This window comes from Petromyzon marinus, chromosome 57 (assembly GCF_048934315.1).
Source record: "Petromyzon marinus isolate PM22_M1 ecotype Great Lakes invasive population chromosome 57, UKy_Petmar_22M1.pri1.0, whole genome shotgun sequence".
NCBI classification, from domain to species: Eukaryota; Metazoa; Chordata; class Hyperoartia; order Petromyzontiformes; family Petromyzontidae; genus Petromyzon; species Petromyzon marinus.
Window position 1 is genome coordinate 6,401,747 of NC_133723.1, and position 26,348 is coordinate 6,428,094.

The window sequence follows — 26,348 nt, forward strand, 5'->3', positions numbered from 1 at the left end:
AAAAACTACGCTGGGTACAGCAGCACATAGATTGCATACCTGGTCCATAGTATTCTTGTACAAGGAAATAAGAGTTTTCAGGGCAAAAAAATGTTTTGCCTATTTGTTTGTGATTCTCCCTTGTGATGGGACTTTGTCGGATGAACATTGAGATTTATAAGGGGCACGGGGTGACCAATACAGTCTGAATTGGACTGTAATAAAGGTAGGCACTGATAAGGAGTTGACAGGTATGAGATTGGAGGTCCACGGAGGCTTGTTAAACACTGCTCAGCAAAATAGGAAGGAGTGGACTGGTGCACACCATTGAAGGCGAGTAGGCACAGTTTATAACAAAAAATTACGTTTGATTGGTAGCCAATGTGACCCGGTTTCGTATCGAGGTCATGATCGGGTCAAATTTCTATTTCCCAACTACCAAGCGAGCCACAGAACTTAAAAATGACCAGAGGGGACGCAGCTCTAGACAGCCCATCTGTAGAGTATTTGGCCTACTCTTCCACGCTGGCCACAGGGGTCGGAGGTCTTGGAAAAAGGAGGAGCACCCCCACACTCTACCCAACCACACGTGACCCTGCCTATCGACTCACCGTGGTTGTATCTATTTACACCACTGGGTAGACAGAGGCGGGCGGCGGGTGGGGGAGGAATTTAATAAACTTCCACCGGTGTTTCAACTGCCGTGCCTGGAGATGGAACCAGCGACCCTCTGGACTGTAAGTCCAGCGCTAACAGTTGCACCATGGCAGCATCCTCAAAGACGATGCACCAACCCCAAAGGAAGCGTGGAATTTCCTCAGGGGTATTTTCTATGGCAGTAAGTCCAGGAGCTAAATGCCAATGCCCGAGGTCTGCTGGCCACGACGAGAGGGCTTCAGTAGAGGGGGTTTGTGGGGATTCGCTATTCCACTGGTTACCTGTTCAAAGGACCTCGATGGTCCTTTGAACAGGAAATCACTTTGCCTTCAGTACACACTTGACTTACACAGAATCAGAATGTTTATTTATACTGGAGGAATCCGATGAGCTATAGAGCTCTCTTTTCAAAAGATGTCCAAGTAGGGTTGGGTCAGAAAGTTACAACAACAAACAATACCAACACACGCTAGGAGTGCAAAGCCCACATTGGTAGGTTGAGGGGGGGGGGGGGAGGGCAGAAGCTGTACCTCGGCGTTGCGGAACACCTTGAGCACGTCGGTGTCGAACGCCTCGGCGGTGCGGTAGTGCCCCGTCAAGATCTGGCGCTCCACACGAACCAGGTCCAGGGGGTCCTTCACCTTCTCGTAGTAGTCCGGGTTCCTGCCCAACGCAGTCATCAGCTCAGCCGGCTGTGTGTGCGTGTGTGAAAAGGCGGCGGATGCCGGCGGTGCACGGGTGCGTGCGTGTCCGTGATGCGGTGCGTAAACATCACCACCGAGGGAGACAAAGGCGGCTGGGCGTGGTGTTGGCAACAGGCGTTAAGGTGTTCCGACAACAAGGAATCAGGTCCGCATTAACCACACGTACCAATCGGTTTCAAAACCAATGCGTATATTATCAGAGAATGTTTGCATGTTCACCACATGCACCGTGTGTTATAAATGCAGACGTGATTCCTTGCAAAAGTTAACTATTTGGTGTTTGAACATCTTAACACCTCCTGTTTTATTGCCAGAAAGGGTAATAACCTCTTCTTCTTTTCATAATCTGACACTCGCAAAAAAGTCACTATGATATATCGCTGCTCACCCCGAGCTATAACAGTTCTGCTACCTGCATTGGCTTTGCACTGTTCGCCTTTTGGGCGTTCTCAGGTCTGAAACTGGTGAGGCTAGAGGCCAACAAGAAGGCTCTCTCTGGTGTCGGCCAATCAGTTTCAATGCCATATAAAATTATCAGAGCATGTTTCGTTTGCATATTTACCACAAGCACTGGTGTATGGTTAATGCGGAACTAATTCCTTGCAAAAGGTATCATCTACTTTTGTTCGAACGTCTCAACACTCCCTGTTTTATTGCCAGAAAGGGCAAACACCTATTCTGATTTTTAATGCTTTGATGCTGGCAAAAAAAATGTCACGTGACCTTTTCTTGCGATGAATCGCTCTTCCCTTTTTCCTTTTCCACACATTAACATCCTCGACTCGACTCCCACCCACCCAGCCCCTCTTCCCAAGGGGGCGTGTTCCGCGGGTGCAAAAAGTTGCTCGTCATTTCCGGCGAACGTTCGATTTGAATTATTGCTGCTTATTAGGCTCTGGCAATGACGACATGCTGATTTTAAACCTCATTGTTAAGGGACACTCGCCTGGTAGTGGCGCAGTGGCACTCCTTTCGTGTTTTTGTACTGTTTGTTGTTTTAAAGTTCTTACCCGCCCCTGCTGGACATCTGCGAAAAATAGCTTCATAGCTCGATCGGATTCCTCCAGTATAAATATTCTGATTCTGACACGAAAGAACTCGCACTTGCCATTCATTGCCACTTCATATACGACAGGCAAAGGTTTCAGGAGATGGCACTTGCTGAGAGAGATAGAGGGCAGAGATTGTGCTGACATAGTTGTAAGACACAACTTACTTCTTCCTGGGGGGCAGGCTGAGCAGCGGGGTAGCCAGGGTGTGTCCACTTGGGTCTGTAGCGCACGGAACAAGAACGCATTGTCAAGTAGGACACCTCCGACGAACAAGTAAAACAAAACTATCAACTATTTTTTTTATTTTACCAGGTAAGGTCCACTGAGCTGCCTAACTCTTTTCCAGAAGCGACCTGTCCATCACAAATGACAGCCCAATGAAGTGGCTTATCGTGTACAGGCAAATAGTCTAAACGGAAAAACCGGAGGACTCGGAGAAAAAAATCCAACACGACCATGGGGACGCAAACTCCAAATATACAGGCATCAGGGTCAGGATCGAACCCACGCCCTCCTGTAAACTGGGCGAGGTGGTAAACATCTCCACAAGGGCTTATTACGAGTTTGGGGAAACCATGTGATCGAGGACCAGCTCTGAGTAACAACAGTCAGTAACCGATCCTAAATGTACTCGCAAATCACAAGTTTATATTACGAGCAGAAATGTAACGATTCATGACTCCCTAGGATTCGATGATTTGTCACAATACAGACGTTTGATTCTATTGGAGAATGTTAATTCGCTTTAAATTTCACACCATCTTGTTTGTATCGGTAAATTTGCTTTGGTCTCATTCATACAAGTTTTGTTTTCTCCACCAGCCTAAAATGTAACATTCGCATACATACATTTATATTTGCACAAACAGTCCCCGAAACTTGCACGCACAATTCCATGCACGCATCGTGAGCATTAAGAACCAATATCAATTAATTAATCAATGCACAATTGATCACGTACAGCCCCTGCTGCGAATAATCGGCTGGATGAAAGGGCCTCCCCCCCAAGCAAATGCAGGTCAAGAGGGTTATTTGACCATACTTCACCACGCTGGTCAAAGGAGGGGAGGGGTTGATGAAGGACGGGGCGAGGGGGGGGCATAGACGTGGAATCGAAGATGTACAGCGGTGGCACACGACTGTAAATCCACGACCGCGGAAGGAGGCAGCAGAGAGGGTTTGTGGATCGTACAAATGAACCTCATGGCGGGACCCCGGGGTCCCATAAGCCCCCGGGCTCTCACGTAAACTGCGTTGCGACGTCATTTTATGTCTGTTGAAGGCGAACAATGCGGCGATCTATTTCTCGAGACGAGTTTTGGTTCTTCTGCGCAATTCGTCCTCGCTGCGCTTGGACGACATGACAACGGAACGATCCGTGCCAGGTGGGTCGCGGCGTTTATGTGCGCGGTGGGACGGAGTCGCCAAAAAATAAATACATTTATTACGATTTTGAATTCCGTTGATTCGGGACCCCGGGGTCCTACCATAAGGTTCAAATGTTGCGGAACTCTTTTTTTCGGAGTGCAATACCCTGCCTCGCCAGCAGAATGCAGTAGAACAAAGTGTGAAATGACATCAGCTGACCTTTCTGCATTGGATTGCGTGTGAATCATATATTTGAAAAATATATTTTCTTTACAACTAGGGATGTAGCTGCACTGCCATCTGCTGCCCACAACATTGCCCCGTACCCGATGACAATCTGTCTGTGCGTGGCGGTCGCCTATCCAAGCACTATCCAGGCACAAACCTGGCAAAGGATTACGAGATTTGGCGCATTATGGGTCATACCATCATAGGCCAATTCATGGCTTCACATCTGATACGCAGGAACCGAAAAAGCAGAAAACTCAACACACTCGTCAATAACGATGCGGGCCTTCTTCCTGGCACACAGAGGCGCCAGAGAGACGGAGTGGATAAAAAGAGCTACAGCCTGCGCTTGTTTACACCACCGGGCCTGACGGACGAGCATTACATTTTAGAAATATTCTCCGACGACCAATGTTCAAACTGGCGCATTAAGTTACCGCGTAGCGGCTATCGTATACCCACGTTAATGCACGCACAGAGAACCAACTTTGCAACCGTATGTATCCAACCGTGGGTGGGGGCAAACTAAACAAAACAAGGCACTTCTAAAGAAAATGAGCTTTCAACCTAGATTTTATAAAGTGCCACAGCTTCGGTGGCTCATATGAGAGCAGGAGGCTTTCTCTCTTTTAGTTATTTTCAAACGTCGTTCTCACTTCTTCCTTACTTGCTTGTCGTCAACTACTTTCCGCCTTTCCATGCACAGAGCCCTGACAACGATTGTTTTGACGGCGCTTAATACATTTTAATTATTATTAACGGTGCGGCGCTTCCCCCCCCCCGCCCCCCACCCCGCTCGTAACGGAGTCCTGTCCCTCGGACCGCGAGCTGCGGACGGCTCACCCTTGAGCGTGGTGACCACCGTGCAGATGTCCTTGAAGACCTGGGCGAGCCGCGCCGTGCGAGCCACCTCCGCGTTCTCCTCCGCCGCCGCCAGCCGGCGCGTGCGCACCGAGCGTGCCGTCTGCAGCGCTGAGAACTGCGTCATGAACACGTCTGGGGGGGGAGACGGCAGAAGCGGGGGGGGGGGGCCCCGGAGGGGAGGATCGCGGGGGTTAATGCGCGCGTGTATGCATGCACGTTGAACTTCGTTCGCGCTGTGTACGTAGCCAGCCGTGCTCGTCGGAGGTGTCAAGCAGCCGACGGCGCCCACGTTTCATCGCGGTCGTCTCACCGAGCGGACAGCTCTCCCGTTCGCGTTTTCGGGTCGTACCGCGAGTTTGTTTTCCGGGCATGTCGTCCAACATGTTGTCCGCTCCACGTGCTGGCGAGAGCCTCTGAAGAGGCCTCCGAAGAAGCCCGCAGCACGCCGAGCGAAACGTCGGACATCGCGACGAACAGCACGCGGTGCGCGGCCCGAAAAAGCGCGTCTCTGAGAGCCACGCGAGGAACTGCGAAAACCCTCGCAGCGGTATCTCGAGTCAACATCCATGAAACGTCGAACCGAGGTCCATCTAATGCCGAGGCCCTCCTCCCTCCACGCCGCCATCCCCGACGGTCCTACGATGCCACAATCCAAATAAATCTTGCACACGAGCCGATCTCATGTCTCAATTGGTGCTCGTGATTGTACCACAGAGGTCGTAACCTTGTTTACGTTCTCGTTTTTTTTCGCAGTCCACGAGGAGTGTAACATTTTATTTTGTTCCCCGACCTCACGTGTCTCTCAGTATCTCTGCAAGCGACCAAGCGGGGGGTGGGGTGGGGGGGCGACGCTTGCGTCAACTCGGCGGAGCTGTTCCATAGCACATCGTAAAAAAAAAGTTTCAAGCGGTGGTGGCCCTCAACGACATAAACGCGCCGGCGACGTAATGCGGACGCTCGCGCTCGCTTGCACCGACCAGACTTGATGTTGCCGTCGTCGCGGGCCAGGCTGCCGTTCCAGCGCGAGTACGCCGCCGCCGCGGCCGCCGCCCCGGCCGGCGTCGCGTCCTTCCCGGCCGGGCCGCCGTGCTCCTCGCGCCTCCGGTAGATCCGTTCCCAGTTGCGTACGAGGAACACGCCGTGCTTGAGCACAAAGTTTCTGCGGTGACATTGAGGACGACGACGACAACGACGGCCGGTAAGAGAGGCGGAGGGGCGGATGTACGTACGATCAACACGGAGGGCTTTCGCGATCAAAATAACTCTGGCAACATTAAACCCCCCCTTCCCTACCTCTGGTCTTCGGACCTGATAGGCTCACAGTGATGACCTCACCTTAATACAACTCGATTTAAGACCGAAACAGGAAGACTTCTTCACCAACCCAGGAAAATCGCCTGATGAGGTTTGTTGCAATCACCAGCGAAACGTCACAGTACTCAAATTGTAAATGCTGTGGGCTTACTCTCCAACGCACCGGTGTGCTGAAGTAGTAACTAATTGGCACGTAATGTTTACATGACAAACTTAACTGGCTGTGTCGGGTGGTTGCGGGTTTAAGGACATTTACATTTACGCGATCTAACCCCCAAAAAAACCCTTCATATCGATCGCCTTGTATGTACGTTGAACTTCTTTTGCACCGTACGCAGCCATCCATGCGAATCGGATCTCTGCAACGGGATATGGCCGGCCGGAGCCGGTTACGTTCCAGCCTCTGCCAGGAGGGGCTGGTGTGATTTTAGCTTGAATGTACCTGGGCGTGACTCACCTCTCCCTGTGCGACATGGGCTTCATGTGGATGGGGTGGGGTGGCTTGGAAGGCATCGCTGCAGCCGGGGTGGGCTCCTCGGATGCCTGTCCCCTCTGTGCGCCGCACGCACGCACACACACACACCGTCATCACCACCACCATCTCATCGTCCATCCGCCATGAGTGAGCATCACGTTATGGCTATGCTCATTACCCTTGGGTGCGTCACCCCTGGCACTATCCCAGACCCTGAGCAAATTAGCCACCCACGAGCCCCCCTACCATGGGACCACACAAGACAATAAAGCACTTGTCCTACCGCAAACCTAAAACAAACAAGCACACCACATGCTAGACAAAAGCACAATCACACGAGGGATCTACACCCTAGCCGTAGCCATAACAACATGCAACCACCAGCCCATATCCCTCACCCTGATCCAAACCACATAAGCAAACTAGAGCATGGCATAACCCTAACCAAACTCACCAACTTAACCGTAGCATACAAGCCTATTACTGACTGGCCTTGCCAAACTAGCCATAACCATAAATAAACGAGCCATAAAAACACCGGCGCTACCGTTTAACTTAACCAAAGTAGCCAATCACACCCCAACACTAACACCCAAGCTTAACCACACTCGCTAGCGAGACACCAGTCCTACTCCCGCAACCACGAACCCGAATGCTTTCCCCCCAGCCTCTGGGCCCTATCACTACCCCAAAACCAAATTCCTAGCCCCAATTTGCGGCTCTCCACCCTGCACCCCCCCCCCCCCCCCATTTCAGTCTTGGTTTGCTCTTCACGGCTGCCGATCGAAACGCCGCCAAAGCACGTACGCGCTTCTTGAGACGGTGCTTCGACTTGCGCCGCTGCTTGGGGCGGCTGCTGTGCTTCTTGGTGCCACCGCCGCCACCTCCGCCGCCCCCGCCGCCACCGTTGCCGCTGCCACCACCTCCTCCACCGGCGCCGTCGCCGCGACCGGGAGCTCGACCCAGCGCGCCGTTGAGGCGTTGGCTGCGTCCACCGATGATGCCGCGGCAAACCTCCGAGCCGCAGTTGCACGTTTGCTGTCGGAAGCGATACACGGGGCGTGTTCAGTGGAGCACGGCGGACGATTGGCGACGATACAGACTCACGTGTGGGGATGGCGACATGCCACGACCCGACACATTACACTTAATACATTTTACCATATACTTACACACGACCCCTGCGCTTACACGGGACCCAGAGATTACAAGAGCACCCATCAACTTACATGTAACATAGACTTACAATAGGACCCATGGACTGCAATCGAAAACACAGGCCTTACATAGGATCCTAAAATGGGATCCACAGACTCACACAGAACAGAAATATTTCTGATGGCCCTAAAAACTACGACATAACCCACAGGATAATATAAGACCAACAGAATGTGTAACAGCACAAATATAACCTGTAGGCCTCCTTAGGACATAGATGTACGCTGAACCCATTGACTATAATCGGATCCATAGACTTAGACATGATACATTGCCTATAATACGACCCACGGACTTACATAGCTTCTGTATACGACAATAGGAACCATCCATATATATGAATATTAAAATCGGCCCTACACACTACAATATACGTCATAAAATCAAGCAGAATTACTAGGGTTAGATAGTATCCAGGGACCTGCATAGGCCCTCCGCACACTTATTAATTAGTGGGCTGACAACAAATGGGTTGTACACAGAGTACTCCCGTACAACGAGCCAAGGCAAGATCACGTGTTGAAAAATCTGAATTCTATATTCAAAATCTAAGCCTCTTCAAAAGCTTCTAACAGCATGGGGGCGATGCTCATCGCTGTCGATGGTCCCACTGCCGGAGCAGGTGGGGGGGAGGGGGGTGGCACGTGCCCCCCCCCCCAATGATCCGATCAAAATCCAGAATTTCGATCGGATCATTGGGGTTTATTAGTAATAAATCGGCATTTTGCGACCCCCCACTGCCACTGTGTAGCTTATTATTATGTGCCAGGGACTCTATGAGATGATAGGACAATAGTCTGAGTCCATAATTGGCACTAAGTAACGGCAAAGCAGTTAGAAGCGACTCACAAAATTGTGCGCAGTTGCGTATACAGTACACGACTTCCCTGAAGGCATTCACCTTCAGCGAGCGCGATGCCGATCACACATAGCTCGAATTCGACCCTCGATCGATGGCTGTGCCATCGTCGCACACGCGTCGAATATTAAGGGGACAAGTCCTTACTTACTAACAACTCCTCTATCATTCTTCATTGCTGGAGGGGTTGCGCCCTCCCCGCCCCCCCCACCTGAAAATCCTGGCTCCGCCATTGGATGGTCCCGAGTCAGTGGTGGAAACTCCGCATTGCTATTGTTCATCCACTGCCCCAAAAGCGTTACACACTTGTTTTAATCCACCCTGAAAATATTATGGGGGCCACAGCGGCCTGGACTGGAAAAACATGCGATCCACAGACTCACGCAGGCGTCTCGAGATAATAGTGCGAGGCGCCTTACAAATAAATGTTAATTATGACCAATTATTATTATTATGAAGCATGTGACGTTTCAGCAGCCCGCCCCCCATTGGTTTGATGACTTGTGACGATTAAGAGAAAAGAAAAAAAAGATACATTTTCAGTGCATATGCGAGTTATGTTTCACCAAAAACGTCCCCGATTCTTGTTGGAGGGAGGGAGGGGCCTGACCTGCTTCTCCAGGTTGAAGGCGTGGAAGTTGTAGTCGTATGTGAGCTCCGTGGCGGCCGGAATGTCGGTCAGAGCGAACAGGCCGATCTTGTACACGCCGTTCACGGACCTGTGGAAGGGATAAGGGCAGGGGGAGACCGTTACATCGCGACCCGAAATCAGCACAACGGCGCAGCGTGTGCCACTTTCCCCCCGAACACTCTCCGCTCTTGCCTAAAACTCAGTGGTATGGCACCCCCCCCCCCCAAACACCCCGCGAGCTTAAATAACACAAGGTTAATTCTAGATTTAAAGTTTTTCGTGACTGCAAGGATCCATACTCTTTGGTTCTTTCGGTAAAGTAACTTAGGTAAAAAATAAATACGAAATTAAATTAAACACATGAAAGCAACTAAATTAAATCACGACGTTTCGGAGGCAACACAAGCTTCCTTCATCAGGTGTAAAAAGCACAGCAAAATTACTGTAGAGAGCAAAATTACTTCTAGATTTGAAGCTTTCGTGACTGCAAGGATCCATACTCTTTGGTTCTATTCGGTAAAGTCACGTAGGTAATAAATAAATAAATAGTCACGACGTTTCGGCCACAACACAATGATGAAGGCCACTTGTGTTGTGGCCGAAACGTCGTGATTTTTTGTTGTTTTATTTTTTACCTACGTGACTTTACCGAATAGAACCAAAGACTATAGCAAAATCACTGTAGAGCGTACAGTAATTTTGCTGTGCTTTTTACGCCTGATGAAGGAAGCTTGTGTTGCCCTCCGAAACGTCGTGAATGAACGCAAGGTTACCATGTTCATGCCTCCAGCAAACGCGGTGTTCAGCAAGGCGTTACACATTCACGTTGTGTATCAAGAATGATTTGTCGTCACAACGCGGTGCCGACATTCCCCGGTACACATTCCAAACATGTTTCCCACGTGGCGTCTGTGCCGCGGGCCACGCGTCCTCTGCAGGGAGCCACCCCCTGGCCACGCGGCCGTGTCAACGTATTACGGCGGCACGTTTTTTTGTGTTTCGTTTCTTGTCCTTCCCTCCCCCCCCCACGCCCAGCGTCTCCCGATTCGTTCGGTTGGCTACGTATGGTGCGAAAGAAGTTCGCAAAATATATACGTGCAAACATGTCACCCCAATATTAAGAGAATTCTATTTAGACGGCAGGTGGAGCGAGGTCGATAAAACTACAAACACACAACACGTTATTGATGACACACTGCGTTGGTAGGGCGGTTGCGACCAATCCCTGCGGGGGGCGCTAACGTGGCCGTCCGCGCGTCCCGACGTGCTGGCGGCGCCTACCACTTCTGCATCTCGCAGTTGGGCTGGCAGCTGTGGTTCACGAAGCGCGCCTCGTTGCCCATGCGGTAGCTGTCGATGACCATGCCGCTGTCGAGGTTCAGGCAATAGTGGTCACTGTGGTTCTGGTATTGCTCAATCATGCGGTTCCTGCGGACAGACAGACAAAGAGGCGGGAATGGGGGGGAAGGATATTGTTTGGCTCAGCACGGGCCAGGCAGGCGCGGCGTGGGTGCGGGGGGAGGTTAGGAATTGGGGACGCCGGGTCAGACATGGGGGGGGGGGGGGGGGGTCGCAAGGGCTGAAGGTCAGAGGTCACCGTCGAGACATTGCTCCGCTGTCAGCAGAGGGGAAGAGGGCTTGTGTGTTTGTACCTCCTAGAGGTGTCACGATGTTCGTCTATTAATGAGAATTTTCAAATCAGATTTTTTTTTTATTGTGGTGCGATTTAGAACAAAGGTTTTCCGATTCGTGTATGTTGTACGTTGCGAATAATTTTCACTACATTAAAAAGTAACTGTCTTATACATTAATTGTCTAATGTTGTAGAGGTGCTATACATTTTTACAACCGATTTTTCCGTATCTGTAAAACATGCTGCAACGGTTAGCATGACATCATTACTACTGATCACGATTGTAGCCGACAACGATGTCGTAATGGGCTTAGGCGAGCGCCAAATGGGTCCTGGAAATTTGTGCTTGAACCCACCACACACGTGGAAGCATGCATGCTGTTAGCCGATGCGTGCGCGTGTGGGTGGCTTCGTGGTTGGCATGTGGGTGGATAAGTGTGTCGATATGGGGCGTAAGTGGGTCAGTGTGCAAGAGTGTGGGGCATGTGTGTGTGCGAGAGTGAAAAGCGTGGCTGAGAGCACGTGCGCGCGCGCGTGTGTGCGTATGTGGGTTGCCAGATCAAATTAAATAATCCTCAAGTCCCAATGCCTTCACATGAACTGCCTCCTTTTAAACCCAACACCAACCGAGAAAAACAATACCACAGGGACTCACACTTTATTGTTTTTCATGCGTTCCCACTGCTTTATTGCTGGATTATCCACAACATATTGAAAATGTGCTTTAAATAAAACTAATAAACCAGAGAAAACCACTAACGTTCTTTCACATTATAGTAACAATAATAATATATTTAAAAAAATCACATTCATACCGTTGCCTTTTGTCACAAAACCACTCAAAGGCACTTTAAAGCAACCCATATCCTTCACAAATTGCGACTGATGACCCAATCACCTTGCATCCTCGGTGCCATCTGATCGCAGAAGCAAAGCAGGGGCCACCTACAAGACTACGGATCCTTTGCGACCAAAAAAACACAGTGCAACCGACACCGATTGATCCTTCAACAAAATATTCACTGCGAGTATCGTGGAGCTTAATGATCAAAATTAATCAATGGATCGTTACACGCCTTAACCATACGCACAACTATCCTCCGTATAGCATGCACCGATAATTGCTGGCACGGTGCATGGAGGCGTTGTGTGGCCAGGGCCCACACTCGCCCGACTCCGTCTCCCCAGTGCCAATGTTTACGAACCACACCAGCTACTCAAGTACGTTGGAGAGGTCCAGATATGGGCGCCACAGATGCAGGCCGCGAAAGGGGATTGAACACAGGTGGCCGAGTTCGTAGGGCAGTGCACGACGAGCCACCTCCAACCAAACAGCTCTCTGATGCGTTTCTGTGCCGTACTGCAAGCGTGCGTGCGTGCGCGCGTCTCACCGGAAGGTGTTCTCCGTGACCACCTCCCCCAGGTACTCGATGATGAACTGGCCCTCACGGAGGCTCTCCTTGGTGCGGATGCCCCAGCCCTTGCCGTGAGTGCGAAAGCGTTCGAGGCACTGCACCCACTCGTGCCGCTGGATGCGCTGGTTGCTGCACTGGTCCCTGGTCGGGCACGTGCCCTGAGAGCACTCGGCGAAGATCATCCTGCGAAACAACAACCCAACAGCCGGACGACCGGCCCGCCAGCCGACCCACCAACTAATTAACCGACCGACTAACTAACTGACCCGCTGCATGACTCATTAAACTAACCAACAAACCAACAACCAGCCGGTGGTAGAAATCAGCATCGTAATAATAATTGTTTAATGCAAATACAGCGATCGATAATTATCCGGCGGGAAGGGGGAGCCGGATTATCAAAAACGCCGGATGACATTATTAAAAACTGCTTATTTTTGCACATTCTTGTATAACATGTGTTGTGTATGTGTTTTTTTCAGTGTTTTACATTTGTTCACTAGAGGAAATAGGTATAAATAAACATCGGCCCGGGACGGCTGGATAATCTTGAATGCCGGATAGTCACACGATGGATAATTAATCGCTGATCAACTGAACCTTATGGCGGGACCCTGGGGGTTCCCATAAGCCCCACAGCTCTCGCATAAACTGCGTTGCGACGTCATTTTATGTTTGTTGAAGGCGAACGATACAGCGATCTATTCCTCTCGACAAGCTCTACGCGATGCGCTGAACAAAGTTTTGTTTCTTCTGCGCATTCGTCCTCGCTACGCTTGGACGACATGACAACAGAATGATCCGCGCCAGGTGGGTCGCGGCGTTTATGTGCGCGGTGGGATGGAGTCGCCAAAAATAAATACATTTAATTACGATTTTGACTTCCGTTTATTCGGGACCGCGGGGTCCCGCCATAAGGTTCAACTGTATACAGCCCCTTTGTAATTCAATCCACTGCCGGACCAAGACCCCCCCATCTCATGTCAGTTATGAGGTTTGACCACACTTCACTAAATTAACTACCGAGTGCATCGACAGCGCAAGAGATTGCGAGACGAAGTCAAACAACTCAAAGGCCACGACTGGACCGGGAGAACTACGGAATGGAGGTAGGCCGTTGCTCAGCAATAGCAAGTTACAGGCCGAGAACAATGACAACACTAATCCGGCTACCCAATATCCCTACTCATCCCAGATCCCTCCACTCCCCCTCACCAACTTTGCTGCTGCCATCCTCCAATTCCCCACGCCTTTCCCAGCTGCTCTTCCCATCTCTACCGGTTTCTCACGTTACCCATGCATCACCAGGTCCCGCCGTTCCCACAGATCTCCACTGTTAACCCCCCTGGGCAAGGCGCCCGTCTCTTTTCAGGACACCCATGTCGGCCACACACTGCCCACAGCAACCCAGACTGCTCCCCACCCCCACTGCCCATCCCCACTAGGACTGCCCCTGGGCCGGCATTGCTGCCCCCTGCTATAAGCACCTGTTGAGGCAGTCTTCGACGCAGCCGTTGCGCGAGCGGATGGCTCCGACCTCGGCCTCGGGCATCTTGCAGTTGCACGTCGTCGGCTCGCAGCCCGACAGGGGCTTCACGTCCACGTGCACATCTGTGGAGCGTGCAAGGCGGCCAGCTGTTACCACGTCATCACCAACGTCGTCGTCGCCGCCATCAGCAACACGAGTGGTGGGTTAAGGGGGGCTACCGAGCCTGGTCAGTACCTGGCGCGAGAGAATTCCTGCGCTGGGCATGCCGGGCACACGAACATTTGACCATGACAATGCGCGTTAACTCACTGGAGCGAATCCTCTTGTAGAGTGGGACATCCGGCTTCTTGTAGAGCTGCCATCAAAACAAAAGAAAATTAAACTTAGAAGCATGAAAAAGGCGAATTGTTATTCACGTACTATTTATTTAGAGCCCTGTATATATCCACCGCTGAATGAAGAACTCTCCACACCGTGTTAGTCGTGGCGGTTGTTTGATCGTATGCTGGTAAGTCCGGATTGTTGCGGGACCAGTCCAAACACCGCTCGCCCCTGACATGAGTCACGGTTGGGAATCGAACCTACGTCGGCAGGTTCACACAGCACCACTGCTCCATCCCTATTTACGCATAATAATATTCATATATTTAGTTCTTTGCTTTTTCAGTGCATGCCCGATTCCTTTTCCATCAAAATGATAATGCAAAACAAATAAGCACCCGCACGCACGCACGCGCAGCGCACACGGACAATTTTCACCGACAACGGCTGAGATTAATGAATTGTGCGCGGCGGCGGCGGCGGCGACCACGGGGAGGGTGGGGCAGGGGGTGGTGGCGGCAGGAAAAACAACCCTGCCCCGCGCTTGAACCGCGCAGCCTGGCGGCAAAACAGACAACTAATACCGCGCTGAATTATTTAAGGAATGGCGGTGTGTGCGGCCGGGGCACCAGATGGCCGGGAGAGGCGGGAGGGAAGGGCAGTCTGGCCGGTCGATGAAAACCCGCATCTCTCGGGGCTTATAGAGCAAAACAATATTCACGCGCCCTGTGGCCCCGCCGGCGAGCCACTTCCCATGCGCAGACGACAGGGCCTTGTCGCGATTCCCAGGGGGCCTCTGCCGCTACATCGCGGCGTCGGGGACTACCGCAAAAGGGGGACGGGGCGCTTTCACCGGCGTCTGCGCCGTTCAGTAGGGGCGACCGCGCCGTCGTAACGTGCCTCATCCATCCCGATGCGTTTTTCAAGGCGGGGGGGGGAGGAGGGGGGGGGGGTTACGGCGCGTTTTGTTGGGCACAACGACGGACGTTTCGCTCCGCGTGCCAGCAGGCGTCTTCAGGAACTGAACCGGGCTCAATTCAGTTCCTAAAGAAAGGTCGCAGGAGGACGTGGAGCGAAATCGTCGGGCATCGTGCATGCACAACGCGTGGCACAAACCCCGAACGCGCATCAGAGAGCTGTGCGGCATGGCCACAAAAGCGTCCGACGGTTGCGTGGTGTTTGATGCGATTAGAGTCGCTCGACTCACTCCCGCGTGATCGATGCCCGACACTGAAGGGAAAGCAAAGATCTGAACTTTGAGGAAGCTCGTGGGAAGCTGTGGTGCACCATTCGTCGCGGGATATTTTATTCCACTGTTGCGAAACCAACAAGGCTGAGCGTGTCTGCTCACACGGGTGTGGGGTGGGGTGTTCATCTCCCTTGGCGGCTAGGTCGAAATTCCATATTTCTTCTGGTGGGGGGGCTGGCGTTTTTTTTTCACGTGACCGAAAGTGGTGCTCGCTTTATAAAGTCAGCTAAGGGAGACGATGGACTGAGCCGACGTCCAACGCGGTATTGCTGAAACGCTCCCCCGCACGTCAAAGCGAAAACAGTCGGCCATCATGCCGGACGGTGGAGGCGCTGTAACAAACTCTCGAAAACACAGCGCAGAGGCTCCAGTGATCCTTTATGACCGCGAGCCAAACGCGCACACCCCCCAAAATGAAACCATCCGCTGGCTAAGTCTTTTCAAGATGGACGCGTCTACATGTCACCGTTCATCGATTCATACGTACGGCAACAAAAAAAAACCCCACAGCGCAAACGTCTGCGCTGGTGTGCAAACTTCCGTTTCAACGAGACCTATAGCAACAAAAATAAAAACCAGCTTGAGGAAAGGCCCCCTTCATTGAGGCGAGAGAAGTTCCGCGTCACATCCGCGCTATGGGGAATTTCACGTAAAAAAACCAGAGGAAGAGAGATGCCACCCACCCACCCCTGCACGCACGCCCCTTCCCCTGCAGCAATCACGCAGCCCCCCCCCACCTCCTCGCCGCATCCGGCTCAGCTAAGTAGCCCCCACCACCAAAACGTCCACCCCGCTCCCCACCTCTCCTTTCAACCGTGTCTTTTATGGCAAAATCTAATCCATTCCCACTCGAGGCTCGACGCAGATGTGCCAGATTGCAGTGTTTACATTTGCGTGGAGTGCCTCTCTCTTCCACCGCGTTGGATGTTCAGTTGCACGAAATGCAAAATGGGTAAAGCATGGCTTTGTGGGGTGAAGGGCTTTAAAGTTTAATGTCAATCACCGGGACCGCTAAGCGGCGTGCAACAACTCGCCCCAGTGTGATACGACGATGAGTTGTTGTCAGGATTAGATTCCAGAATCGATCCTTTTTTATTCCGCTCGTTCTGTCCATCTCAATCGTACCGTTCGTCTCTTCTTTACTGCCTTTCTCATACGTCCATTTGCTTTGCAAAGTCTCATTGTTGCTGGTTTGCACATTTGTACTTCCTATCATCTATACCATTATTATCAGCCTTGTTTACCCATGGAAAGCCTCAACGAGTGTCGATATATTTTTTTTCTACTCAGGAGGGCCCTGCCAAGTTTTGGCAATACGTGAAGATGTTGCTATCGATGTGCCAAATTGGTAATTTTAGAATTGGCAAATTTGGATCCCAACGCTGGAACCTGATGGCCTACTCTCGCAAAAGGACGTCACGGTTCACGTCTTAACGTGAACCGGAGGACCGCCCGTTATCATCACGGTTGTTACACCAGCGGCAATAACCAGGGCGGCCACCAGATTCTAACCGCGGAGCTCCGCAGCAAATTGTCGAAACGCGCCGCTGCGAGGCCACATCACCGCCAGCCAAGCCGAGCTCTGGCCACAGGTCACCGGAAACACCGTGTCCCGGGACTTAAAGCAGAGAGCATTGGTCGCCGTAAATCATGGCGAGTTTTACTTTCCCCCCTGCCCAGACGTGGCCCTAAATCCTGCTAGCCTGCCTCTAGAGCCCTCCCCCCCCCCAGCCACCAGCGATAGGCTTTCACTCAGAGAGGTGGCAGGGAGAGTAAGAGACTTTTTTTTAACGCTCGTAATGCCGGCTGGACTCCTCTCTCGCTTGCTCTCCCGCCCGCAACGCCCCAGGGCTGCGGTGAATCACCGCCACCACTCCCCGCAGTGGCCTGGTGAGTATGAAACGACCCAAGCTTATCTCCAAAACCCACCCACTCGCTCACTCGCTCAGTCATCCAGCCGTTCACCCCACCCACCCAGCTTCCCAAAACGCTCACTCTCATTCGCCAACTCGCTCATTCACCCACGCAGCCAAGCACCCCAAAGCAAGCACCCGCGCTGACCGACCCCGCCGCAGTGACCGAGACGGCACAAAGCGCACGCCCACACACTCACTAAATCACGAGCGCTTCGCCTCCCGCTCGTTAGCGGTCAATCACGGCAGCGAGAGCCACCTGATGCCTGCAAGTCTCGTTGGATCCCTAAGCTATTGAGACTCCAAGACAAGACGGTGCATTATTGTGCGTCGCCGGGTCTGTTGCACTCTTTAAGAATGTATGACTTTTGCACGCGTGTATTAAAGATAAGGACGCAGCCTCGCAATTGCTTGCTCAAGGCCACTGTTGGTCAAACGGCTGGCTTAGAGGTCTTAGAAGGGGTGGGAGTACCCACACCTAATTCCACCGCATCGACCGTGGCGTTCCCATTCATACCGCAGAGCAGACAGAGTTGGGGGGTGAATTATGAAATATTGTTTAGTCTCATGGAACAAAGCATGATAGAACAAACAAACAAGCCAGAACAAACCAGATGGAACAAATGAGAATCAAATCATTACGTGGTTAAGTGCCTACTTAGGAAGTAACTCTTGCTCTTTCACCTGTTCATAGTGAGACTCAATACAAATTTCACAAATAAAGAGTCATTATCATTATGGTAATACACCCCAGACATGTAAAACAAACAGATAGCCACAAGACACATGGAGAGTAGCAAGTTTAAAGTAATATGAAACCCAGAAATACCTACAGCCCTCATCTTGTAGATGTTTACCTGGGCTGTTCAACTTGATTTTTAAGTTTCATTATCGCAATAACAGCATTTAAAAGTTCCACATCATCGTGGGACGACCGCCATATCTCGTAAATTTCACCGCGATGACGTCAACGACGTTGCTGTTGCCAGAGCAACAATGAGCCGTAATTATTTTTTTTTTAGTTTGTCTGTAAAAAACGATTAAAGCTCACGTGGGTGGACACGCAAAAACCCCAAGAGTGCAGCTACCAGAGAAGAGCTCCCTTGGCTTCTCCAAGTCGAGTGGTTCCTCGCACGGCCGACGCTCACCTGATTGTGTTTCCACTGCCACAGGATGTCGTATGAGAGCTGGAAGTCAATCCTCTTCTGGCGGAGATATTTCCCTGCACGACGCAGGAGACGGACAGACAGGGAGGACGCATCAGCACGCCGCGAGTCGCACCGCCTCTCCGCGTTGCCGGATAAATAAACAGTACAACACAAGGTTGCGAAACCTCAGGAGTGCACGTTTCTTTACAAGATCTTATAAATAAAGTGTCGGAGCAATCTTTTTAGTTGTGGATTTTCTGGGGAGGTGGATCCCCAGGAAACAATTAATTGACTACGACTACGAGAATGGCGCGAGTCAGTGGCTGCGAAGAGAAACTTCAGCGGTGCACATCTCTTTACGTGCCCAATCAGGTCGAGTACGGGCAGACACACGGAGATACAAAGCCACATACAGACACAGATATACACACACACACGGAGATACACACAGACACAAGCAGACACGAAGATACGGAGGTACACACACAGACATACACACCCGGAGAGACACACAAAGACACAGAGACATTGGGATACACACACAGACACGGAGATAAGATAAAGATCCCCCATATAGCCTTAACAGACTGTAGGGGCAAGTGCTGTTAGCGAGCACCTATGAAGGCCGGAACGGTACACGAGGGGGTGGGTGGCCAGCACCACGCCCGACCGCCTTTGTCTCCCTAGTGGCAATGTTTACACACCGCACCAGGTACTCATTTGAGGCTGAGTCGACCTAGGGGAGGCCCGGTACCGGTTCAGATAATCGTCACTGGTGTTGGCCGTGAGCGGGAATCGAACCCGGGTCGCCAGGTTCATAGCGCAGCGCGCTATGAACACACGGACACACACAGACGCATGGCTAAAGAGTGCGGAGCAACTTCCACCTTCTGACACCAACCCAAGGGATCTCTCCTGACACCCACAACACCCAAGGGAGCTCTCCCCTCCTATCCCTCACTCTTCTTGACAGGGACTCACACCATTGCACTCAGAGGAGTTGTGCGACCATCCCCTTGGCCTTCTCCACCAACCAAGTTCCTTCATGGTCAAAAAAGTTAATTATCCGATAACCGTTTCAATGGGGGAGCGGTGGCACAATGGTGTAGCACATGAACCAGGTGGCCTGAGCTCGATTGCTGCCCATGGGTCATTGATCCCCGCCCCCTCCCTTTCACCAAGTTATGTTGACCAGTGTGGTGAAGTATGGTAAAAAAAATCCCCACAAATTACATGACACGTGGAGGCCTTTATCCAACGGTGGATGGATCCATTCATTATTATAACAAATATCCATTTGTCAAAGGAGACCTGGGTTAACAAATTTGGCCTCAACACTGAAGGATTGGCTCTCTGCACAGCGGTAATTGGCCGCAAAACTGACTTTTAACTGAAGACAAGAATAAGTCAACCTCTCCCCGCAACCGACCTCAGCCAATGTCTATCCGACCCTCTTCACAAAACGGGCCTTTCATAGCCACGTCGCCCACACCTGTCGTGCAACAACAAGAACAGCAGGTGCTCCATGATTTGGACCGGTCCATTTTGACGTTCAAAGCGGGGGTGGTGGCGGCGGGTAGGCACCGTCAAAGAGACTGAAGCCAAGCATATTGTCAAGGGTGAAAGGATAGGCGTCCACAAATGGTAGCCTTTGCCGACCGTCAAGCCATTAGATTATTTTCGTGGCGGAATTGCAAGACAGTATGCGAAGGTTAAAATAATACGGCGAGCCGCAAAATGGTGGCGCGTGCGCGCCCGTGCCTCCCTCCGCGGAGAGACGCGAGTGTGCACAAAAGGCCGGTTTTTGTCGCGCTAAGCGGGACGGCGATGGCGGCCGGGCCCCGACGCTCGCCTGCTGGGCGGCTCGTGAAATCGGAGATTAAACGAGGCTGAGAAAACAGGTCTCTCCGAGCCAACAAGACGCCCCTCTCTTCTCTTCCACCGTTCGCCCGCCAACTCTCCCCATCACCAGCCAAACCCCCCCCCCCCCACCACCGTACCGCCTCTTGCCATGGTCGAGTGACGACCGAGCGAATGACTGTGCCGTTGGCAGCTGTGCCAAGCAGCCCAATGATGGAAATTTCCAAATAATAATAATTATAGAAATATTATATAAATATATACTAAAAACAAAATCTCGGGACCCCACCATTGTCCCACAACGCACAGGAAGGAGAGGTGGGACAAAATAAATAAATAAAAATTCCAACCAAAAAATATTTGGGAGCCGTGTGCATGACAAAAAAATAAATATAAATGTATGTGAACCGGATATTTTTTTTGTTTTTGAAGGTCTTAAACATCCCAGAGGCCTGCCTGGGATGGCGCCCGCATTCCATCTGCTTCTCATTTGCCCGCTCGGCCTCTCGGCCAGCCGCCGCACACACCGCACACACACACACACACGTGTGCGTGCGCACTGTAATTACACTTGGAATGTTTACCGTGTGGTTTTTATTTTAGCTCCGTGCCACGGTTCCCCGTTTATTTATTAAAATATATTCGGCAAAGGGCTCTCTCTCTCTCTCTTTTTCCTTACAGTCGAACGACGACCGCGTGCTGCGCTTCGCAACTCGGCGGAGGGATTCAATGAGACTCGTCCTTTTGATCGATTGCACGGTTTGCGGTAGCGCAGTTATCGAAATAAAATAGACGTGCATTATCGTGCAAGCAACGGTTGTCTTATGGATGAACCTGCCCCTGATACGGACACTGATGCCAGCCATAAGAAACTCAAAACGGTCTTTCTGCACTACATCCCATGTCCTGATAAGAATTGCAAACAATTATTGAACTTTTGATTTAAAGCTTTCGTGACTGCAGTAATTCATATAAATATAATTATTGAACTACCAGCGGACGACGGCATCGACACAGAGCCGTAGACATGTACACACCCCATCCCCCCCCCCCCCCCCCCCCCCCCCGAGGTCTTTTGAGCAGGTACCCCGCTTCGTACCTGTCAACCCACAACGGTTTACCCCAGATTATTGTACAGTGAAATTGAGCTTTCAGGCGTACAGCCGTTTCAATACGGCCAAATTTTTTTCGTCTATTTGTTTTTTTGCGATGGCACTTTGTAGGAAGACCGTTGAGATTTATAAGGGGCACGGGGTGACCAATAAGATGTGAATTGGTCTATAATAAGGTCGGCACTCATAAGGGGTTGACAGGTATGCCACTTTGATTTTGATATATTTCACGGAAAAATTTACTGATACGCCTCCACACATGTACAGGCCTTTCATTAATCCACTGCTGGACGAGGGCCTCCCCCACACCTTGCGGGCCATCGGGGGTTATCTCACCGGACTTCATTACGCCGGTTTCGTTAGCATTGGTGAAGGTGGGGAGCATTCAATTAAGAGTACAACAATGGATGTTGCCGTGCTGCTTTCTGCTGCACAACACATAACCCCCATAAACCCCTCCAACCACACTGCTGCAGCTTATAACACCTGCGATGCCTGACGGTCGCCTGTTCGCGCACTCTCTGCAAGGGGCTCACAGTCCCTACTCAACTTCCCAGATCTGCCGAGGTGGAATGCACACATTCCAGGTGCTGTGATGCACGTACGCGAGACAATTACAAATCAGTAACTATTCAAGCTTGTGAAAGAAATGCAGCTGCTGCTGGGTTACCAGCTATTAAAGGGCAAGAGCAAAATGCACCTTCACGATGAGGCCCTGTTCAGTGCAAAGAGCGTTATTGCATGAAAAAAGACATTACGTGATGTCACGGACGATACAAGTGCGAGTTAGCCTTCCAGACCAGTGTGAATCATTGCCGCCCCCCCCCCCCGTACTCCCACCCGGGGCGATTGCTCACCAACGTGGATGGGCGCTGGCAGGAGGCTGTGGTCGTGCTCTCCAGGAACGTACTCCAGCTTCTCCTTCTTGGATAAGCTCAGCCGGCTTTTGACGCTGCAGAGGGGGAAAAAAATATGACGCGCAGCGGTTACGAGAGCGTGAGCTTACATTGGTCGTTCATTTACTGAGCATTCGAGACTTCCATTGATGACGAGGATCCTTCTCTGTTGCCGATTTTGGGCCTTGCTATATAACAATGGTATTAACTGGTTTTCTGATTTTATTTATAATACAATCTGTCTGCCCATCTTGGTCTCTGTCTACCTTGGTTGCTTTTTCCTACCACTATACCAAACACCAACAAGTTTCCCCAGGTTTTCCCCATCATGCCGAGCCATGTGTCTGAAATATTTAATTTTGTACATCGGGTAAAAGTAGAACTCTACTCTTCATATTCGCAATTCTGTACGAGTGAAATGAGACAGGGCAGACAGGAGAGCACGTGTGGAGGAGAGTAGAGTGAGATGAGAGGTAGGAGAGTGCGTGGAGGGGAGTAGAGTGAGATGAGAGGGGAGAGACAGGAGAGTGTGTGGAGGGGAGTAGAGTGAGATGAGAAGGGAGAGACAGGAGTGTGTATGGAGGGGAGTAGAGTGAGATGAGAGGGGAGAGACAGGAGTGTGTATGGAGGGGAGTAGAGTGAGATGAGAAGGGAGAGAAAGGAGAGTGCGTGGAGGGGAGTAGAGTGAGATGAGAGGGGAGAGACAGGAGTGTGTGTGGAGGGGAGTAGAGTGAGATGAGAGGGGAGAGGCAGGAGTGTGTGTGGAGGGGAGTAGAGTGAGTTGAGAGGGGAGAGGTAGGAGAGTCGTGGAGGGGAGTAGAGTGGGTTGAGAGGGGAGAGGCAGGAGAGTGCGTTGTGGAGAGTGGAGTGAGATGAGAGGGGAGAGGTAGGAGAGTGCATGGAGGGGAGTAGAGTGAGATGAGAGGGGAGAGGTAGGAGAGTGAGTGGGGGGGAGTAGAGTGAGATGAGAGGTAGGGAGGGACAAATCTGTGAAGGATTTCGCAGACTGCGAGTGCCATCTTGATACTGCCGCCCTTACTTGGGGTCCTTGTAGGTATCGGAGTAAGGAGTGCTTGTGGAGGGGAGCAGAGTGAGACGAGAGGGGAGAGAAAGGAGCGTGTGTGGAGGAGAGTAGAGTGAGATGAGAGGTAGGGAGGGACAAATCTGTGAGTGCCATCTTGACACTGCCGCCCTTACTTGGGGTCCTTGTAGGTATCGGAGTAGAGCCCGGCCTTCTGATGTTTCTTCTTGGGCGGTCGATGAGGCTTCTTCTCCTTGGCTGGAGCTGGGGCTTGTGCTGCTTCTGCCGTCGGGGCGATCAATGCCGCCGCTGGTGGCGGCGGCGGCAAATCGCCCTCGTTGTGCTCCTCCCTCTGGTCACCTGGGGCCTCCGGCGCCGCCCGCTGCTCATCCTGGGACTGGGCGAGGGGCGCTGGTGCTACGGTGGTCGTCGAGGGAGACGAGGCCGTGGGGCACGGAGTTCGGTTCTGGGTGCCCTCTGCCTCCGTGCTGGCGGTCTGGCTGCAGCTGGTGTGGTGCAATAGAAATATAGATATACAGACGGCCAAACCCCTCTTATTCGTAAGTGCCCACCAACTATTGTCATCTGCAAATGGATTCTTCCTTTTATCTGCATTTATATACAGCTTAACCTAACTTTGGCAACGGCAAAACATTTGCATGCAATTTCAAATAATTATAAGCAATCAACTGTCATGCGCAGAATACGACGCACGTAACGTAGAACCCATTTAAATCAGCAAAATGAATGCGTTGCAACAGGCCTAAAACTGCGCCTGTGCGTACTGTGGCATCACCTGGACTCCTCCACACCCGACCTTTCCAGCGTCGCCTTCTTGCTCCTCTGCTCTTGGTCGCCGTCGCATGGCGTCTCAGAGGCTGCCCGCCTCCGCTTCTGACTCCTGTTCTGCTGCTGCTGCTGCTGTTGTTGCTGCTGCTGCTGTTGTTGCTGCTGCTGTTGTTGCTGCTGCTGTTGTTGTTGCTGCTGCTGTTGTTGCTGCTGCTGTTGTTGCTGCTGCTGCTCCTGCTGTCGCTGCTGTTGTCGCTGCCGGCGGCTACCAGTAACTTCCTCATGCAGGCCCAACAGGGCAGCCTCTGTCCGTCTGAAGCGCCCCTCCGTGGGTGCGGGCCGATCTGGACGCACGGGCCGATCTGGCCGTGTGGGCCGATCTGGCCGCGCTGGCCGCCTCTCTGCCACTTCAGGCCAGCGCAGCCGCCCGTCCGCTGAGTCTGGCCGTTTCGACCTCCCTTCCTTGGCGTCCGGCCGCCCGGTTCGCTCGTCCATCGCGTCCGTTCGCTCCGTCCGCCCCTCCGGCGCTTCAGGCCGGGGCGGCCGCCCCTCGGCCCCCTTCGGCCACTGGGGCCGCCCCCCCACCTCCGCCAACTCCGGCCCGTCCTGCGGCTCCTGCTGGGATTCGGGCCGCTTGTGCCGCCCTTCCGACTCCTCCGGGCGGTGTCGCTGGCCCCTAGCGGCGGCCCGCGCCCGCCACTGGCGCCGCTTCCTCGGGCTTTGAGGCCTCCGCCGTCGCCGCTGCCTTGGGACAGCGGGTCTCGGCCGTTCGGGGCCATTCTGCACTACCGACTCGATGGCGTCGCTCACGGGGTCGGGCCTGTGGGTGCGGGAGACACGCAGCGGCCGCCCTGTGTAGGCACCGCTCGGCGGTTTGGAGGGCTCCTCCGCAGGGGCCACCGCCCTCCCTGCCTCGCCGTGTGATCCCACACTCAGTGAACCTGAAAGGCAGGAACACCAACAACTGTTGCTTTCCGGGCCCCGGCAGGTGTTATTTAAACAGAAAAGTGTGTGTGTGTGTGTGTGCGCGTACACACGAGGAGCCTCCTTTAGTCAATGCACTGCTGGATCAGGACCACCCCATGCCAATGTGTGTTGCGTGGGTTGTTTAACCGTAATTCACCGCGCAGGTCAGTGTGGGTTGATGAAGGCGGGGATCATAGGTTCGCTAGCAGGACAGTACAACAATGAATTTTGCTGCACTCGCCTCTGCTGCCCATCGCCTTGGTCCAAAGCCTTTCACACCTGCTATGCACGCTGGTCAAGCCAAGCCTGTCCCCCCGCTTACCGCAACGATTCCCGAACGGCGTCAAGTTCGGTGGCAGCGACGGCGGCGGAGCAGGCAGGCATACGGCACCCACGCCCACCGCGGCGCCCTGCGGGCCCTTGCGCGGTCGGCCCGGCCGCCGTTCGCACGGCACGTTGTTGCCCGTGCGCAGGGTGCGCTGCAGCTTCTTGGCGCGCAGGATGCGGCCCACGTGCACCAGGCCCCGCTTGGCGGCCTGCAGCCGCTCGAGGCCGAGAGCCGCGCGGCCATCGCGCCTCGCCTGCCTCCGCATGGCTTCCGCCTCGCTGCGCTTGGTGCGGCCGACGACGACGACGCCGCCACCGCAGCAGTTGCCGCCCCAGCTCGCCGCCGCCGCCGCCATGCGGCCCGCGTTGCCGCCTCCACCACCACCACCGCCGCAGCAGCTGCCGGACCTGCCAATGCCCGCAGCGGAGCCTGTGGGACGAATGAACGGCAGGCCCGGTGAGCGCTGCAGGTGCCGGTGGCACTGCGGTTACGACAGCAGTTTCGGAGGCCACAATTAACGGATGAGACTCTGCGAAGTTGAAACTGTTCCAAGGTTTTGCTTTACAGAGCTGTCGTGAAGGAGAGCTTCTTTTAAATGCAGCTGAACCATATATTGGGATCCAGCTCAGGCCCGTGATCTCATTGTCTGGAGGTCTTCGCCTACCTGCAAACTTTACTTGCTTATAATGTTGCATGCACACAGAAACAGAAGCCAGACCTATATGGCAATCAAAGGCACAACTATATGACCCGAGTTCAATTCCCGACCACGGCTAACAAGTCAGCCCATGAACTGCTTATGGGCTTCCCCTTGACCAACCCACACTAAAAAGCGTGACGAGCTACAGTCAAACAACCC

The 26,348-nt window shown here is 52.6% G+C and overlaps 1 protein-coding gene across 2 annotated transcripts in view; it reads right to left on the bottom strand.

Moving 5' to 3' along the window:
* The window catches only part of LOC116954923 (histone-lysine N-methyltransferase ASH1L), a 91,256-nt gene that overhangs the window by 10,676 nt on the left and 54,232 nt on the right, over positions 1-26,348 (bottom strand). For both annotated transcript variants that reach the window (XM_032975736.2, XM_032975735.2), the window contains exons 6-21: positions 25,484-25,918; positions 24,203-25,136; positions 23,583-23,912; positions 22,347-22,441; positions 18,518-18,591; positions 14,196-14,241; positions 13,885-14,008; positions 12,374-12,580; positions 10,631-10,777; positions 9,329-9,437; positions 7,449-7,679; positions 6,624-6,718; positions 5,830-6,011; positions 4,832-4,984; positions 2,557-2,611; positions 1,167-1,299 (exon numbers count right to left, since the gene is read on the bottom strand). In XM_032975736.2, coding sequence (XP_032831627.2) covers positions 1,167-1,299; positions 2,557-2,611; positions 4,832-4,984; positions 5,830-6,011; positions 6,624-6,718; positions 7,449-7,679; positions 9,329-9,437; positions 10,631-10,777; positions 12,374-12,580; positions 13,885-14,008; positions 14,196-14,241; positions 18,518-18,591; positions 22,347-22,441; positions 23,583-23,912; positions 24,203-25,136; positions 25,484-25,918 — 3,350 coding nt within the window. The remainder of the gene's footprint in view (positions 1-1,166; positions 1,300-2,556; positions 2,612-4,831; positions 4,985-5,829; positions 6,012-6,623; positions 6,719-7,448; positions 7,680-9,328; positions 9,438-10,630; positions 10,778-12,373; positions 12,581-13,884; positions 14,009-14,195; positions 14,242-18,517; positions 18,592-22,346; positions 22,442-23,582; positions 23,913-24,202; positions 25,137-25,483; positions 25,919-26,348) is intronic.